The sequence below is a fragment of the Xiphophorus maculatus genome, chromosome 14 (assembly GCF_002775205.1).
Source record: "Xiphophorus maculatus strain JP 163 A chromosome 14, X_maculatus-5.0-male, whole genome shotgun sequence".
Lineage (NCBI taxonomy): Eukaryota > Metazoa > Chordata > Actinopteri > Cyprinodontiformes > Poeciliidae > Xiphophorus > Xiphophorus maculatus.
This window is the reverse complement of record NC_036456.1, coordinates 25448389-25464705: the sequence shown is the minus strand read 5'-3', so window position 1 is coordinate 25464705 and position 16317 is coordinate 25448389. Positions and strand designations below refer to the sequence as shown.

At 38.7% G+C, this 16317-nt stretch overlaps 3 protein-coding genes across 3 annotated transcripts; all 3 read left to right on the top strand.

The window, feature by feature from the left end:
• Nucleotides 1–821: 821 nt before the first annotated feature.
• LOC106700223 lies at nt 822–3397 on the top strand. The gene is made up of 6 exons (XM_023345978.1): nt 822–955; nt 1037–1212; nt 1447–1584; nt 2109–2241; nt 2797–2974; nt 3252–3397. Exons 1-6 carry the CDS (start codon nt 848–850, stop codon nt 3395–3397), a joined length of 879 nt encoding a protein of 292 aa, XP_023201746.1. The 5' UTR covers nt 822–847.
• Nucleotides 3398–4955: 1558 nt separating this feature from the next.
• On the top strand, nt 4956–9042 carry LOC111610906 (low-density lipoprotein receptor-related protein 2-like). The gene is made up of 5 exons (XM_023345977.1): nt 4956–5048; nt 5317–5375; nt 5471–7459; nt 8684–8760; nt 8920–9042. Exons 2-4 carry the CDS (start codon nt 5350–5352, stop codon nt 8736–8738), a joined length of 2070 nt encoding a protein of 689 aa, XP_023201745.1. The 5' UTR covers nt 4956–5048; nt 5317–5349; the 3' UTR covers nt 8739–8760; nt 8920–9042.
• Nucleotides 9043–11025: 1983 nt separating this feature from the next.
• Nucleotides 11026–15993, top strand: LOC111610795. Its single transcript, XM_023345724.1, has 6 exons — nt 11026–11142; nt 11214–11395; nt 12082–12219; nt 13430–13565; nt 14522–14699; nt 15543–15993. The coding sequence occupies exons 1-6, from the start codon at nt 11032–11034 to the stop codon at nt 15581–15583; spliced, it is 786 nt and encodes a 261-aa protein (XP_023201492.1). The 5' UTR covers nt 11026–11031; the 3' UTR covers nt 15584–15993.
• Nucleotides 15994–16317: the final 324 nt, after the last annotated feature.

Genomic DNA, 16317 nt, shown 5'->3' with positions numbered 1-16317 from the left:
ATAAAATGATATGGTGCTACTGTTTATTGGCCTAACAACATCAAGTTTTTTAAAAGAGACCTGAATGATCTTTCATATCATTCATGTCTCTGAATCCCAACTCATTTCATGATGCTAAAATAAAGTTTTTCTGCCTTCCTTGCAGTTACATAAAAGCCTCTTTGTTTTTCACACTGGGGATGGTTGTTGATGACCACAGCTGCAGGTTTTAGATTTTTGTTTGGCAGATACATCCTGTCATGATGGAAAAGCTGAAAAGGTGAAAGGTGAAGAGTTATGGTTATAAACAGATAATTTATGTAAACCAGTACTGTGTTCATCAACCACAACCTTCATGCAGTCTGGGTCTCCCTGCTTTGCTAACCCCGAGTCCCAGCCTCAGATAAGCACAAGAAAATATATGGATGGATGAAATTCATGTTTTTAATAATCAAACATTGTATCTTGTAACAAAGGCAGCTACTCTGTGTGGTGGTTTTCAGTGGATGATACTAAATATTTAGCTGTGTTGGTATAAATATAGGCTGGAAGAGATTGATATTTTTATAAAAGAAGCTGAGTTTAAAATCTTTTCTCTTCTTAATTTATTCGTATTTCTAAGCAAAAGTTTTGTGACTTTTGTAGTTACTACAACTCATCATTCACATTTTGCACTTTTGAATGTAAACATTCAGCCATCAGATATTTTCATCATAGCAGGTAGCCTCAGGCCAACTATATCAGAGCATACCATTAAATCTTCTATAAATGGCACAGTGGGTGTGGACTAGAGCCTGTCTGTGGACGAATAACTTCATTCGACACTAATAACTTTCAGTCTTTCTCAGGAAACCTTCACTCTGTCAACATGTTGTCGTTTGTGTTGCTGCTGCTGTTAATCAGCGGAGCTCAAGCTTCTTACTATGGCGTCGTCTTTAGCTACTCTATTGGAGACCTTCAGCCAGATGGATACCCAGTAAGTTGAGCTTCTTTATAAAATATCACACTGGCTTTTTATAAAGAGTGTATTCAACACCTCCTCATTGAAATTTCACAGGAATCCAATAACTTTAAGGTGAGCTTCAGCTCTTGTGCAGAGTTTAACTCTTGGTTATGTGATGGAGAATGTAGCGAGTTCCCAGTTTATCCAGTTGATGAAAGACGAAGTGATTGGTGTCAGACGGCCTACATTGAGACTTTTTCAACCTCATTCCTGACTGCATCAGATTCTCCGTAAGTTAACTGCAACATTAATGGAAATATAATTTTGCTATGTTCACATTAAAACTGAGGACTGATGCTGAAAAATCCTAAACCAAACAGCTTCATCAGTCGGGCTGATTGGGTTTTCCTACTTTCTAAGGAGGAATACCTGTTACAATCAGTTGATTATCTAGTTTTATTGGTCTTTGATGATATGGTTGTGCAGCATTATTTTCCTAAACATCTCAATATGATCTATTGTAGGTTTCATGCTACAAACTGGACAGAAAACAGAAATGGGATTGAACTATCAGCAGCTACACGGCTCATTGAAATAAGAAACCGTTCTGACATCAACAAACCAAACTCATCACCCCAAACCACCATCATCCCTCTGCTGAGGTAATTCTGGTTATCATTTACAATATTTTATCTACAAACACAGCATTTTATTGACAGTAAAAATATTTAGATAACTGTCGTTTGTTTTGTTTTTTATTCTTCATCAGCATATACAGATGAAACTCTGCAAATCAGAAGCAAAAGATAATCAATATAATAAAAATCGGACGGTTATTCCTGATTTACAAAATCGGTTACATATGTTGATGTTTTGATGGGATAATTCAGAGGTTATTGTTATTCTACAAAGTGAACATTATTGTACTTAAAACAACCTGTCAGATAAATAAATGTAAACTAAATCTAAGTAGGTGTTTTCTGTGGAGAGAGTTCATCTTTAGAAAACTGAACTGAAACTATTCTGGAGGTTGTTCCATAAGAAAGCAAAACCACTGAAATAAAATTGTTGTGGTGAAGAAACCTTGGAGAACTAGATAGACATGCTTGAATTGTGAAGCAAATACCTGAAGGAACTGATAGAGGTGTGGTTGTGATGTTCTAATAAATGTTTCTTTTTCTGTCAGAGTTCCTTCAAACTGTCAGAGAAACATCAACCTGCTGGTCTCTGATCCAGATGGAGACGACATTAGATGCAGATATGCAGCTGGTTCAGAGTGCAACATCTGCACTCCTCCGTCTGTCCTCAGTGTCTCATCAGTGAGTATCAAATCTTGACATTTGCAGTCAGTGACACAGGATAGTCTGGATTTTTCTACTTTGTCATTAAATGTGAAAAATGGCTTGAATGTCATGCATTTGTGACATTCAAATGCATAGATGTCATGAGAGCGTTCACAATTGCAATGGAGTGGCAGTGCAGAGATGCGAGGGCCACCCAATGCTGCCTTTAGCTTAAGCTACTATTGCAATTCTTAAATTTATTTTTGCATTTTCTCTGCAATTGTTCTTTGTTGTCTGAAAAGCAATAACGTTGATCTAATCTAGTCTGTTTAAGAGCCACTAGACTCCATCAGCCTGTTGAAAAGCTGAACTGCTGCTAAAATGAGGCACTTAAATAGACATGATGTATTTTGTTTGTGTTTTGGTTTATCTGTTTAATCTATTTTATTATATGCGTATTCTTATCAGTTCAGTGATGACAGAGAAACAAACATTACAGAAAAATGGTAATAAATAGATTTGACATAATACATAATCACCTGATTCAGTTTTAATTTGGGACATTTTGTTCTCCTCTCTGTTCTCTTCCAGTCTTGTTCTCTGTCATTCAGTCCCACTAACAGCAGCAATGAAGGTCCGTATGCGGTTCAGATGGTGATGGAGGATTTTACCGGGCAGAACATCACTCTGACTAATAGCAGTGGTGTTCAGGAAGTGAAAACAACCAGTGACTCCATCAGCAGAATTCCTGTCCAATTTGTTTTCAGAGGTAAAACTGCAGTTTATCAGCTTAATTTGAGATACATTGAGCTGCTCTGGACTAAAAGTGTTTGTTTCTGAGCTGAATATGTTGGATTTGTTGGAAAACATTTGAAATATCAGCAATTACAGATTAAAATAGACAGTCACAACTTTGGCCCAAAGTTCATGAAGGAACTTGACAAAACTAAATTTAACCTTCCAGCAGCTTCATGTTTGATTTAATGACCAAACTGACCAGTTCCTTTCAGCTTGAATTCATTTGTTTCTTTGTTATTTTCTTCCAGTGGATCCTGCAGCTCCATCCTGCACAGAAGGTGAATATCTGCCCAGGTTTCTGTCTCCAACTCCTGAACATGGAGCTCAGATCCTCACCAACGTTAACCAGGCTGTGGAAATCATCGTCAGAGCAGAAGCAACCCAGGCTGAGTGAGTGATCTCTAAAATTAACCCTTCATGGAGTTTAATCTAACCTCATGCATTAAATAACTCCCATCAAGTGCAGCAACATTGATGAATCAAATACAAATGAAACAAGAATCAAGAAAAGTTTTCTTCATTTTGTTTCTGACTGAAAAAACAGTATCAACAGCCGTTGTCTGAGCATAACAGTTATGATGCCAACAAAAAGCGTTGCCAATGCCAACAGAAACGGCCGGCTGCCGTTTTTAAAGTTACACGGTCAAAACTGATCAGCAAAGATTTGGGTGATTTAGCCTGTTACATATCACAAGTCATATTTTCACCATTTTATTCATTCGTGTATAAATGTCAGTTTCAAATTAAATATTTAATAAGCAAGCTAATTTGTCAGTTACACATTTTGCTCCAAATGACAGTTTTACCGTCAAGCTAAATATTTATTTTACCTACTAATTATCTACCTCAAAATTTATTTTTTATCTCCAAACTAAATTTTTTAGCAAGCTGTTTATTTAGATCAATATATATTTAGTTTAGCTCTAAGCTCAACTTTAAGCTGCAAACTTAATTTGCAGACTAAATATTTAGCATGTTTGTGTTAATATGCAAATTCACTACCAATAAGTGGATGTTGTGTGAGGATTTGGTTTTTCTATGTTTTATTTAGGTTTCTGTGTTCCCTTTTTGTCTCCATGTTGTCCCTTTAGCCCTTGATTGTCCTCAGATGTCCCTCATTTCCCCTGATTACCTTCCTTGTGTATTTAAGGAAGGAATACACAAGGAAGGTTCCCTGCTCCTTGTCGGATCCCTGTTGTGTTTATCCTGTCGTGTCACATGTCTTTGCTTTTGCCCTGTACCAGTTGCTACCAGAGATTGAGCTCCTAGCCTTTTGCTCACCTGTGTTGCCTGGATGTTCTGTACTTTCATAATTAAATCATCATTTTTCTCACCATAACCTGGATCCACCGCGCCTACCTCACCATCCTACAACCGCACTTTGACATGTTGACTATCAAAATAAAAGCTGGGTCTTGAGAACGTCCACGTCACTTCCTGGTCAGACTGAATCCTTCCTTAGCAGTAACTGTTGCTGTAGATCCATTGTTAAGGGTCTGTAATAACTTTAAAATGGCTCATCTCTTGGTTTAAGCTGAAATGTACAAGAAAAGAAAGCAAGAAATGATGATAAAGAGATGACAGGAACTGATTTGAAAGCAGGAGTCCACTAACGGTTACCAGCAAGTGAACTTACTTTACTTAATTACCTAAATATTTAGCTATGAGCAAAATATTTAGCTTCAACTTAAATATTTAGTTGGTTAATTAACTAATTAGACAGCTAAAAATTTAATTTGAAACTGTGATATTTCTAACTGGATGAAAAACATGGTAGAATTATGACTTTGAAGGTTGAATCCACATTTTATAACCTGAGTGTGTGACTTTAAAAACACCTGATGCCTTTGCAGGTTGGAAAAATTGGAAATATAAATGTAACAAACTGTCTCTCCTGTTTATTAAAGGACCACTCAGCTCCTGTTCAGCGGACCAATAGGTTTAGCCAAGAATTCATCAGGATCAGGAAACTTCAGCCTGACATGGACACCATCAGCCAGGGATGCAGGACTGAAACAAACTCTCTGCTTTGTTGTCCAAGCAAAGTTAGTGTCTTATCTTATTAATGTATGGAAAAAAGCTTAAACTCTTAATATTTCTCAAAATGCTGCTTCATATTTTTTACGTGTGGTCTTGTTATTTCTATTCCGATCTCTTAACACCAAAGGGATCTGCATGGTTAATTATTGAGAAAGTCCAAAATCATTTAGTGCTTAATTTCTGTTTGTATAATCTACCTTTTTAATATGTTGTTAAACTGAATTGATGGGTTATAGTTTTATATCTAAGCTGTTTCTCTAATTACCTCCACAGCTCCTCCGGCTCCGTCTACCAGTCTGACTTTCGATGTGTCTTTGTGACGACTGGGAGCAGTGAGTGGAAATCTCAACTTTTCTTTTCAGTTTGAATTCAAGCAACATTTTCCTGAAGTGATAATGTTGCTGCTGATCTGCTGCATAATCCACAGCTGCAGCAACTGTTTCCCCTCCGACTACAACGGCTCCTCCATCAACTATGTTCATGACAATCCAACCTCCATTCACAACTACACCTCCACCAACTACGACTGCACCAACTACAACTGCACCAACTACGACTGCACCTCTACCAACTACGACTGCACCTCCACCAATTACAACTGCACCTCCACCAACTACGACTGCACCTCCACCGACGACGACTGCACCTCCACCGACTACGACTGCACCTCCACCGACTACGACTGCACCTCCACCAATTACAACTGCACCTCCACCAACTACGACTGCACCTCCACCGACGACGACTGCACCTCCACCGACTACGACTGCACCTCCACCGACTACGACTGCACCTCCACCGACTACGACTGCACCCCCTCCAACTACGACTGCACCCCCTCCAACTACGACTGCACCTCCACCAATTACAACTGCACCTCCACCAACTACGACTGCACCTCCACCAACTACGACTGCACCTCTACCAACTACGACTGCACCTCCACCTACTATGACTGCACCTCCACCGACTACGACTGCACCTCCACCGACTACGACTGCACCCCCTCCAACTACGCCTGCACCCCCTCCAACTACGACTGCACCTCCACCAACTACGACTGCACCTACACCAACTACGACTGCACCTCCACCGACTACGACTGCACCTCCACCGACTACGACTGCACCTCCACCAACTACGACTGCACCTCCACCAACTACGACTGCACCTCCACCAACTACGACTGCACCCCCTCCAACTACGACTGCACCTCCACCAACTACGACTGCACCCCCTCCAACTACGACTGCACCCCCTCCAACTACAACTGCACCGCCACCAACTACGACTGCACCACCTCCAACTACGACTGCACCCCCTCCAACTATGACTGCACCTCCACCGACTACGACTGCACCTCCACCGACTACGACTACACCCCCTCCAACTACGACTGCACCGCCACCAACTACGACTGCACCTCCACCAACTACGACTGCACCACCTCCAACTACGACTGCACCCCCTCCAACTATGACTGCACCTCCACCGACTACGACTGCACCTCCACCGACTACGACTACACCCCCTCCAACTACGACTGCACCTCCACCAACTACGACTGCACCTCCACCAACTACGACTACACCCTCTCCAACTACGACTGCACCTCCACCGACTACGACTGCACCTCCACCAACTACGACTGCACCCCCTCCAACTACGACTGCACCTCCACCAACTACGACTGCACCTACACCAACTACGACTGCACCTCCACCGACTACGACTGCACCTCCACCGACTACGACTGCACCTCCACCAACTACGACTGCACCCCCTCCAACTACGACTGCACCTCCACCAACTACGACTGCACCCCCTCCAACTACAACTGCACCGCCACCAACTACGACTGCACCTCCACCAACTACGACTGCACCCCCTCCAACTACGACTGCACCACCTCCAACTACGACTGCACCCCCTCCAACTATGACTGCACCTCCACCGACTACGACTGCACCTCCACCAACTACGACTGCACCTCCACCAACTACGACTGCACCCCCTCCAACTATGACTGCACCTCCACCGACTACGACTGCACCTCCACCGACTACGACTGCACCGCCACCAACTACGACTGCACCTCCACCAACTACGACTGCACCCCCTCCAACTACGACTGCACCACCTCCAACTACGACTGCACCCCCTCCAACTATGACTGCACCTCCACCGACTACGACTGCACCCCCTCCAACTACGACTGCACCTCCACCAACTACGACTGCACCTCCACCAACTACGACTACACCCCCTCCAACTACGACTGCACCTCCACCAACTACGACTGCACCTCCACCAACTACAACCGATCAACCCAGCACAACAACTGCACTTCCTTCAACTACGATTGTGTTCTCACCAACTACCAACCAACCCTCTGCAACATTTGCACCAGGACCATGTAAGTGTGACTGAAGTTGAAGTTAGAGATCTTCACCAAACCTGGTAAATTTGTAGTTTTTTAGATTTGCTATTATAAGTAATGGCAGGGAACTAGCAGCAACATTTATGGTTACATTTTTCTTGATAAAGTGCTCCATCGTTGTCCCTGGAACTAAAAAAATGGTCTTTTGAAAGTTTCCATCCACATATTGTTTGACAGTAGATGGTTCGTCATCAACTGCTGTGCCGCATCCTAAGCAGCATCCTCATCACATCCTCATTACATCCTTATTACATCCTCATTACATCATTACACGCCACTTTGAATTTCTGTATACTGAATACAAAGGAGTACAGTTTACTTTAGAAAAATCCACTTTCACTGAAACAGAACACAATCTGCACGAACACGAATGTTGGCTTGTGCATGTGTAACTCTTCTGTGTTCATCTCTGGTCCAATATGGCCGACTTCACAACAGAGGCAACCTGATTCATTGTATTTGTTTAAAAGAGAAAATCAAGTTGGTAGTTAACATCAGTCTGACAGCTTCTGCCCCTTTACATTAAATAAAATAGAGCAAATAACCCTAAACAAACTACAGGGCAATATTTCCCAATGAACAGTTAGCAACAGTTAGCAGCAGTTAGCAACAGTTAGCAGCAGTTAGCTGTAAAATTAAACACCGGTAAAATGCAGAGCATTAATAATGACAATACACACGAATCACTGTATACATTTAAATTTGTTGAAAATATATGTCAAAATATAATACTTGTAAAGAAAACAGAGCTGATGCTAACACAGTTAACAGTTAACAGAAAAAAGGGGGAGGAGCCGCCAGTTACTGGTTGCTATGGTAATAAGAGTATAATAATAATAATAAATAATACCCACACATTATTTGACAGTAAGCTATTTTTAGTGAATAATAATAATAATAATAATGATGATAATTACTATCACTATTTAGGGAAATAATGAATAAAGACATTTGTAAAACATATATAAGGAATTTAAATTCCAGGAAAACAGAAACTAAATTGCATTTCAACAAAATGGAGTTTGAATGGAAGCTAATGGACAAAATATTCCATAGGGACACATATTTTTGCATTTGGTTTAAAATGGATATTAAAGATTTAAATGTTGGAAAAGATGACTCATCACACATGAAAAATGATCCTTATTGATTAATGATCCTGTTTTAAGTAGTAATGTTGACTCTCTGTGCTTCTTCTAGATTATGTTTTGGCTCTGAATGTAAAGCTTTACACTTCACTATCACTGGAGAATGACTCTGCAACCATCATAAAGCTGGTCAGTAACCTTGGTCAACGTTAATGATTATCAGTTTTATTCTAGTCTGCTAAGTTTAATTGTTTCTGCAGTAAATTACTTTTGTTTTCCTTTTGTGCATTGCTATTCTTCCTTGACAAAATGTTATTTTAACTTAGGGAATTGTGTTTTCCTCTCCAGATCAAAGATGAGCTGAAAAGACGAGGGCTGCCTCCAGATATAATGTTAAAGCTGTTAAGTGATGGTGTGGTGAAGGCGACAGCCTGAATCTGAGCCTCAATGTGGCTAGAAATATGTTTCCTTCAGTTTTTCTTCACATTCAGGGGGTTATACTTATTTTGGTGAACCATAATGAAAAGTTATTATCCAGAATACTCTAATGCATAATATTTCCAGCTGTTTATCAATTATAAAATTTTATAGTAACACTGTTTTTTTTTTCTCCTAGTAATAGAATAAAGCCTTTAAAAAGACAGCTTTTGGAGAAAATTCAGTTTCCAGAAGAACTTGGTAACAAAACCAAAGGTCCTTCATTTAGGATCCCAGACTCGCTTCTCGATGTTAAAATCAAGGTTTTCTGCATTCTTTGCATTTTACGCTGGAAACGGTTCTTGATGATATTTTGCTGACGGCTTTACCTTTCTGTTTTTGTGCAGAATAAATTTCTGTTAAAAGTATTTCATGCAGATACAGTCTGTCATGGTTAATAAACGTGAAAAGCAGAAAAGGCGAAAGTGAAAAGTTGTGGTTATGAACAAAACTTGGCGTGAGAGGAATGATCCAAATGAAAGTAATGGTTCTGTTATGAAATGCTGACGAGTTTTATTCAACTCAGAAGTTTACATACACTCACCATCAACATGAAGGCAAAAAATTAGAAGCCTTAAACAATTATTTGATGTATTCCCTCTTGCATTGTTGTGTTTTATGCACCAGCAGGGCCATGTGAGAATAAAAACAGAGAAAATGGGAAAACAGTTTTTTTGTTTTTTGTTTTTTGTTCTCCCTATGTTTAGACAATAAAGTTTATGACCAAAACATGATGAGTTTCAGAGTAATCCTTCAACACTTGTATTAAACTATGGCTTCTTCTGTGCAATTAAATGGATTTGCTTGTATTTATGAAAAGGAAAAAAGATATGTAAAATCTGTCCTTGTTCAGATAAGGTTTTATCTTTAGAAGTAATTTTAACTAAATATACCAGGACTAGTAATCCGTCCTGTTTAGGAAAAAAAAAAAAGGAAATCTTTCCCACATGTTTATGCAATAGGAGTAAAAATGAAAAACTAAGAGGCCAAACAAACGCCGCCTTCAGGGACGTGTCTGTCATGTCCGAGGTGGATCAGGCTCTGCTGGTACATTCATCCAGGTGTGAAAGAAGGTGAAGTGATGAATGTGACCCATTAAGAGGTTTGACTGTGACTCATTATGCCAACATGTTTCCTGGCAGAACAACAGAGACAAAGAGGAACCTGTTCCGAGAAATGTAGCAGTAAAATTAGATGGCGTAAGCAAAAAGAAAAGGCGGAGCAGGAGAAACTCAAATAAATTCACCAAGAAACACATAATCAATCAATCAATCAATCAATCAATCAATCAATCAATCAATCAATCAATCAATCAATCAATCAATCAATCAATCAATCAATTTTATTTTTAAAACAAGGTATTTCAAAGTCACAAAAATACAAAGTCATAAAAGACAGTAAACAAGTAAACATTGCATTTTATCAAGTGCCATCATTGCACATCAAAATGTTGGTCAAAGCTTCATTTATTAATATCCAAAAGTAACTCTAAGCAGCTGGGTTTGTGCTTCTCCATGTTTGGTTCTGGTTCTGGGGATTCAGACCAGAACCAGAACCAGAACCAGTGATTTATAAACTGACAACAATATTTTAAAGTCCATCAATACAGTGAACTGTGAAAAACACCCGTAGAGTAAAAAAAAAAAATAAATAAAATCCTATAAGAAACATAAACAGAAATATTGTGTGAACAATTTCACAAATATCAGAGTTTAAAATTTGTCCCTTTACTGAATTAAATTCCTGTTTAAATGTAATTTGTAATTTGTTTTTGCTGTATTTCAACACCTTCCACCCCAAAGACGGCGACGTTTCCTCATTCCAGGTAAAGTCTGTTTCCTTTGTGTGACTTTATCCTGTCTGACCTTCAGTATCTGTGATGCTTAGCAGACAAAGAGGGAAGGAGTGGGAGTCTCTTCAAGCATAAAGCCTTTTGTTTCTAACAACATCCAGTCTGTGCACAGAGGCACTGATTCAGTCAACATGTTATCGTCTGTCCTGCTGCTGCTGCTTCTGATCAGCGGGTCACAGGCTGATTATTATGGCTTTGTGTACAGCTACTCAGCTAAAGACCTCCAAGCAGGCGGATTCCCGGTGAGTTCAACCATTTTATAGCTTCTCCTTTCCTTTGGATTTTATTAAACTCTCCTATTTTCAATCCACAGACCGTGGCTCGCTACCTGTACAGCTTCAGCACATGTGCAGAGGTTGATGCACAGGTTTGTGGAAACGGCTGCAATTTTTCAGAGATAACCTTGAACAAAATCCAGGAAATCAGCGGCGAATGGTGTCAGAAAGAAAGACTGGTTACCAGTGTGAATAATGGGAGCCAGCTGAGTCAGTTTGGGTGAGTTCACCTCAGAGTAACACAGGAATAAACTCAGAACTGATCAACGTGAAGACATTTAATCATTGTTCTGGAGATACTTAGTAGAATTGGGTAGTTTTTACTCAATTACATTTACTTAAGTACCTTTTTGAAAACATGTTCTTTTAGGAGTATTTTTTACTGCGCTGTACTTTGTACTTTGTACTTTTACTTGAGTAACTTTATTATCAAGTATTTCTATCCTTATTAGAGTAAAATGTCAGGATTTTCTACCCACTGAATGAAAAACAAACATGTTTTAACCAGAAATTCACCAGACAGACAAAAACTTGTAGTTTCCGTTAAAGTTTCTGAAGTTTTTCATTGAAGGAAACGGATATGGAAACATTTATTTTGCCTGATTTTGTTATTTTTGTTACTTACATGAATTATTGTAATTTTTGTCCTGAAAGTAGCAAACTTTCCACTTAGCTTTATGTTTTGGTTCATCTGATGATATAATTTTCACCCAAACGATTAATAATTTGATCAGTTATTCAGTACTTGAGACTTTTTACAAAATACTTTTTTACTCTAATTTGAGTCATTTCTTGGATGGATTCTTTATACCTTTAATTTTTGAGTGCTACTGTTACTTGAGTACATTTTTTGGGTTCTCTGGCTACCAGTTACGGCTGAACACTTTCTAACTTGTCCCTTTGTAGGTTTTCTGGTGGGAACTGGACAGACAACAGGAATGGGATTGTTTTGTTCAGAGTCCAAATGCAGGATGAGGGAGGAATCCGCTCCGATACCGGCAAACCCAACACATCTCCACTGACCACGGTCCTTCCTGTTCTGAGGTGATTTCAATTTTTCCCTTCTTGATATTTGCATCATATATAATTGTTAAAATTGTTAAACCTGTCATGTTCCGGGGTCTTTTAGCTCCTTTGTGGAGTTTTTGTGCATGCACTCGTTTTTCTCCACCACTAGATGGCGCCTTTACCATTCCGTCGGAGGGCGTGGATGACGTCATCCCACACCTGATGCGAGTTTTGGCTCATCAGCGAGATGTTCAAGAGGAGCTGACTGCCAGTCCTTCGGCGCCTGAGTGTTAGCCAGTCACGGTACCTCTGAGCCCCTAGAAGCTTGTTTCTGGTTTGTCTTGTTGATCTGCTCCTAGTGAAAGTTTTCTTTGTTGCTTCTCCTGCCTCAAGGTGTTTCCTCCTCCGACGTACTCCCGTTGCCTCCTGGATCCCCGCTGTCAGACAAGACGACCACCTGGAACCTCTGAGAACTAAAACCCCGGACGCTGCAGTTACCCTCCCACTTCTCTAACCTGCCGATCACAAGTAAGATCTGCCCCTTCACTCTTAACGTTGTCATTTCCTACAAACCTGAACTCATCACCTCCCTCTGCCTCTCTAGTGAACTGTTTGATTCCCTGAACCAGCCTCTCTCCCTGGACCCGACCCGAGCCAACTATTCCTGCCAGCAGTGTTTTTCAATAAATTTATTTCACATTGCTCTCCTGTGTGGTGTTCTGCATGTGGGCTTGAAAAACGCACCCATCATGACAAAACCTCAATCTGATTTTTGGTCTTATTGATTGTAAATCCCATCTTCAATCGACAGGCTTTACATCTAAGTCAGTTTTATCTTTACAATAACACTAAGCAATAATGTTAACATACAAAAAACAACATGAAAAGTTAGTACTTAGGCATTTACTGCATATTTTGGTAATCTAGCATTTCCTCTCACATATTTCCTTAGGGACAAAACAACATTCACGCTTTGCTAAAGTCTTTTTCAAAAACTACTTACAAGAAAATGTTTTATGACGTAAATTATATACTTAAGGAGAGAATGGGTTCTGTTAGGGTAAGTTTTTCCTTAAATGACAAAATGCTTTTTATGCAGCTGAAACAAAACAATGTGGAGAAAAGAAACGTAGAAGAACTGATCAGTCAAGATACTTTTCTTTTAAACTGTGAACAAACTGAGGGTTTTAACCACTGATAGGATCAAAATGTGGGTGTAAAACATTTGTTGGTTTCGTTGTTCCAGAGTTCCTTCTAATTGTCAGAGAAACATCAGCTTGTTGGCATTTGACCCGGATGGAGATGAAATAAGATGCAGAGATGCACAAAATGCATCCGAGTGTGACGTCTGCACACCGGCACCTGTCATCGACCTCTCATCCGTAAGTAACACCTGGATCAGGTCTGTAGTAAAAGAACAGATAACTAATTATTCTTTAATGACAATTATAAGAATTCTGCAGCTACAGTAAGAAACAATATCTATGCAATTTTCAATAAATTAAACTTTATTTTAGCCAGTGAGTTAAACAAGTCTAACTCACTCAGGTTAAAACTGATTAACCAACCAAACTCTATAAATTTAAGTACGTTTTGCATATATATATATATATATATATATATATATATATATATATATATATAAACTTATTTATATTTCTAGACAGGTAATCAGGTTAAAGATAAGCTTTAAAAACTACAAATCTGCCAGTTGTCCTCTAGTCATCAAGAAATATTTTCCAAAGTCAAAGGTAAAAAAGATAAAAAGAAAATGACACCTTAATGTGAGTCTTATAAATTAAAATTGATCTTCTATTTGGCTGGTGATCATTTTATATACCATATAAACTGAGTAGAATTTGACATCAGAGTAATAAGTAATACAGTTCTGGAAAAAATTAAGAGACCACTTAAACTGGTCAGATTCTCTGATCTTGCTTTTTTATAATATGTTTGAGTAAAATGATGATTGTTCTTTTATTCTATGAAATACTGACAACATGTCTCTTTTTTCCCAAGCAAAAATTTAGTTTTTATTAGCAGAAAATGAGAAATGGTCAATATTAGGAAAAAGATGCAGCGATTTCAAACCTCAAATAATGCAAAGAAAACAAGTTCACATTCATTTAGAAACAACAATACTGACGTTTTAACTCAGGAAGAGTTCAGAAATCAATACTTGATGGGATAATTATGAGGTTTTCAATGGGGTTCAGTGCAGTGGACTCTTATTTTTTCCAGAGCTGCATTCTTGGTCCTGACTCGGTTGAACACTGATCTAAATGCACATGCATGTATTTTAGTTTAGACCCTTTCTTCTCTTTCTGCTTTCTTGCAGTCGTGTGCTCTGACATTCAGCCCCACCAGCAGCAGTAATGAAGGTTCGTACGCCGTGCAGCTCATGATGGAGGACGTTGCCGGACAGACGATCACCTTGACTCAAGCAAATGGTGGAATGTCACAGAGGTACACAGGAGACGTCCTCAACAAGATACCTGTCCAGTTTGTTTTTAAAGGTACAACAAAGGCTTTTATTAAACTCTTTTACATGTACAGAAAATTACTCAAGTCTTCTTTGTTCATCCTAATGAGATGGATGGTTCTGTTTTGTAAGTCTACTTTTTGAGTTCTTTGCAGATTCTGAAAGTGTAGATTCTAAGTTTTCCTATGATGTAAAACACATGGAGATAAAAAAAGATTAAAAACTGTGCTTTACTACATGTACATTTATAGTTTAGAAGCATAATAAAAGAAAAATAAACCTGAATTGCTTTGGCAGAAACTAAAGTTTTCTGTTAGTCAAAGAAAGCCTGAAGTAAATATTCATTTTATTTTAGGTGCTAAGATGCAGTTAGTCAGCGTGGGGTGCAGCGGTGTTGGTGGCATGCTATGTATTGTAATAATGTTCTAAAAACAGACGTTCGCCCTGAGAAACTGCAAAAATAATATTCCTGCAGACATGAATTCCTCTGATCATATAGGTAATCCTGGCATCTTTAGCTTTTCTTTTGAGTGACCGAGGCTTAAGCTAATTATCCATTGTTATTTTTAAACACAATTCTTTGGTAAGCTGACTGTAAGTGTCACACTTTGAGCTTAAATAAACTGTCATTTACTGTATATGCAGTACGTCGAGGACCACTAGGGGGCACCTGCACAGAAACATACTGATTAGTATTTATATAGGTAATTAGTTTAATTTTATCAACTTATCTGTTGAATGATTCCACAGGCTCCCTGTCATGTTTTGCTAAATGTAACTTACAATAAAATGAAAATAAAATATATTTCACTTAATCTGTAATTGTCTGATTCAGTTTTAATTTGGATTTTTTCTTCTCCTCTCTGTTCTCTTCCAGTCTTGTTCTCTGTCATTCAGTCCCACCAACAGCAGTGCTGAAGGTCCGTTTGCGGTTCAGATGATGGTGGAGGATTTTCACTCGACAGACAATAACGGTTCACAGGAAGTGAAAACTAACAGCGACGCCATCAGCAGAATCCCTGTCCAGTTTGTTTTCAGAGGAAAAGCTGCACAGATCGATCAGATTGATTTGGACCCACAGAGAGGAATTTATATTCATGCTAATGTTGAATCTGTTGGTAAATATTTGAAATATCAATAATTACTACACATTAATATAGACACTTTTCACCTAAACTACATGAAGGAATGTAACAAAACTAAATTTAACCTCAGGTGAGCTGGAGAAATATCTGGTGGATGAAATATTTACCTTCCAACCAACAGCTGGATATTATTTAGGTTTACAAATAGCAACCACAAAACCAACATTTTTATTTTAAATTAACTTTTTTTGACACAATGTATTAAATATATGAATCTGTTTTAAAGTCATTAAATGTTTATCAATATAAAATGTCATTAAATTTGTTTAATCTCTAAGTTGATGTTTTTTCCAACAGGTTTGTTGACATAAATTCACATTTTGAATGATCAAAACATTATATTAAATAAAGGCTGGATTTAATGGATGCTGCTAAATATTGAGCTGTGTTGATATAAAAACTTGACGTTTCTTCAAAAGAAGCTGGTTGAGTTTTAAAATCTGTTCACAAATAAAATTGTTTCCTCTCACTTAGTGCATTTATTTTCTTAAACAAAAGATTTATGAC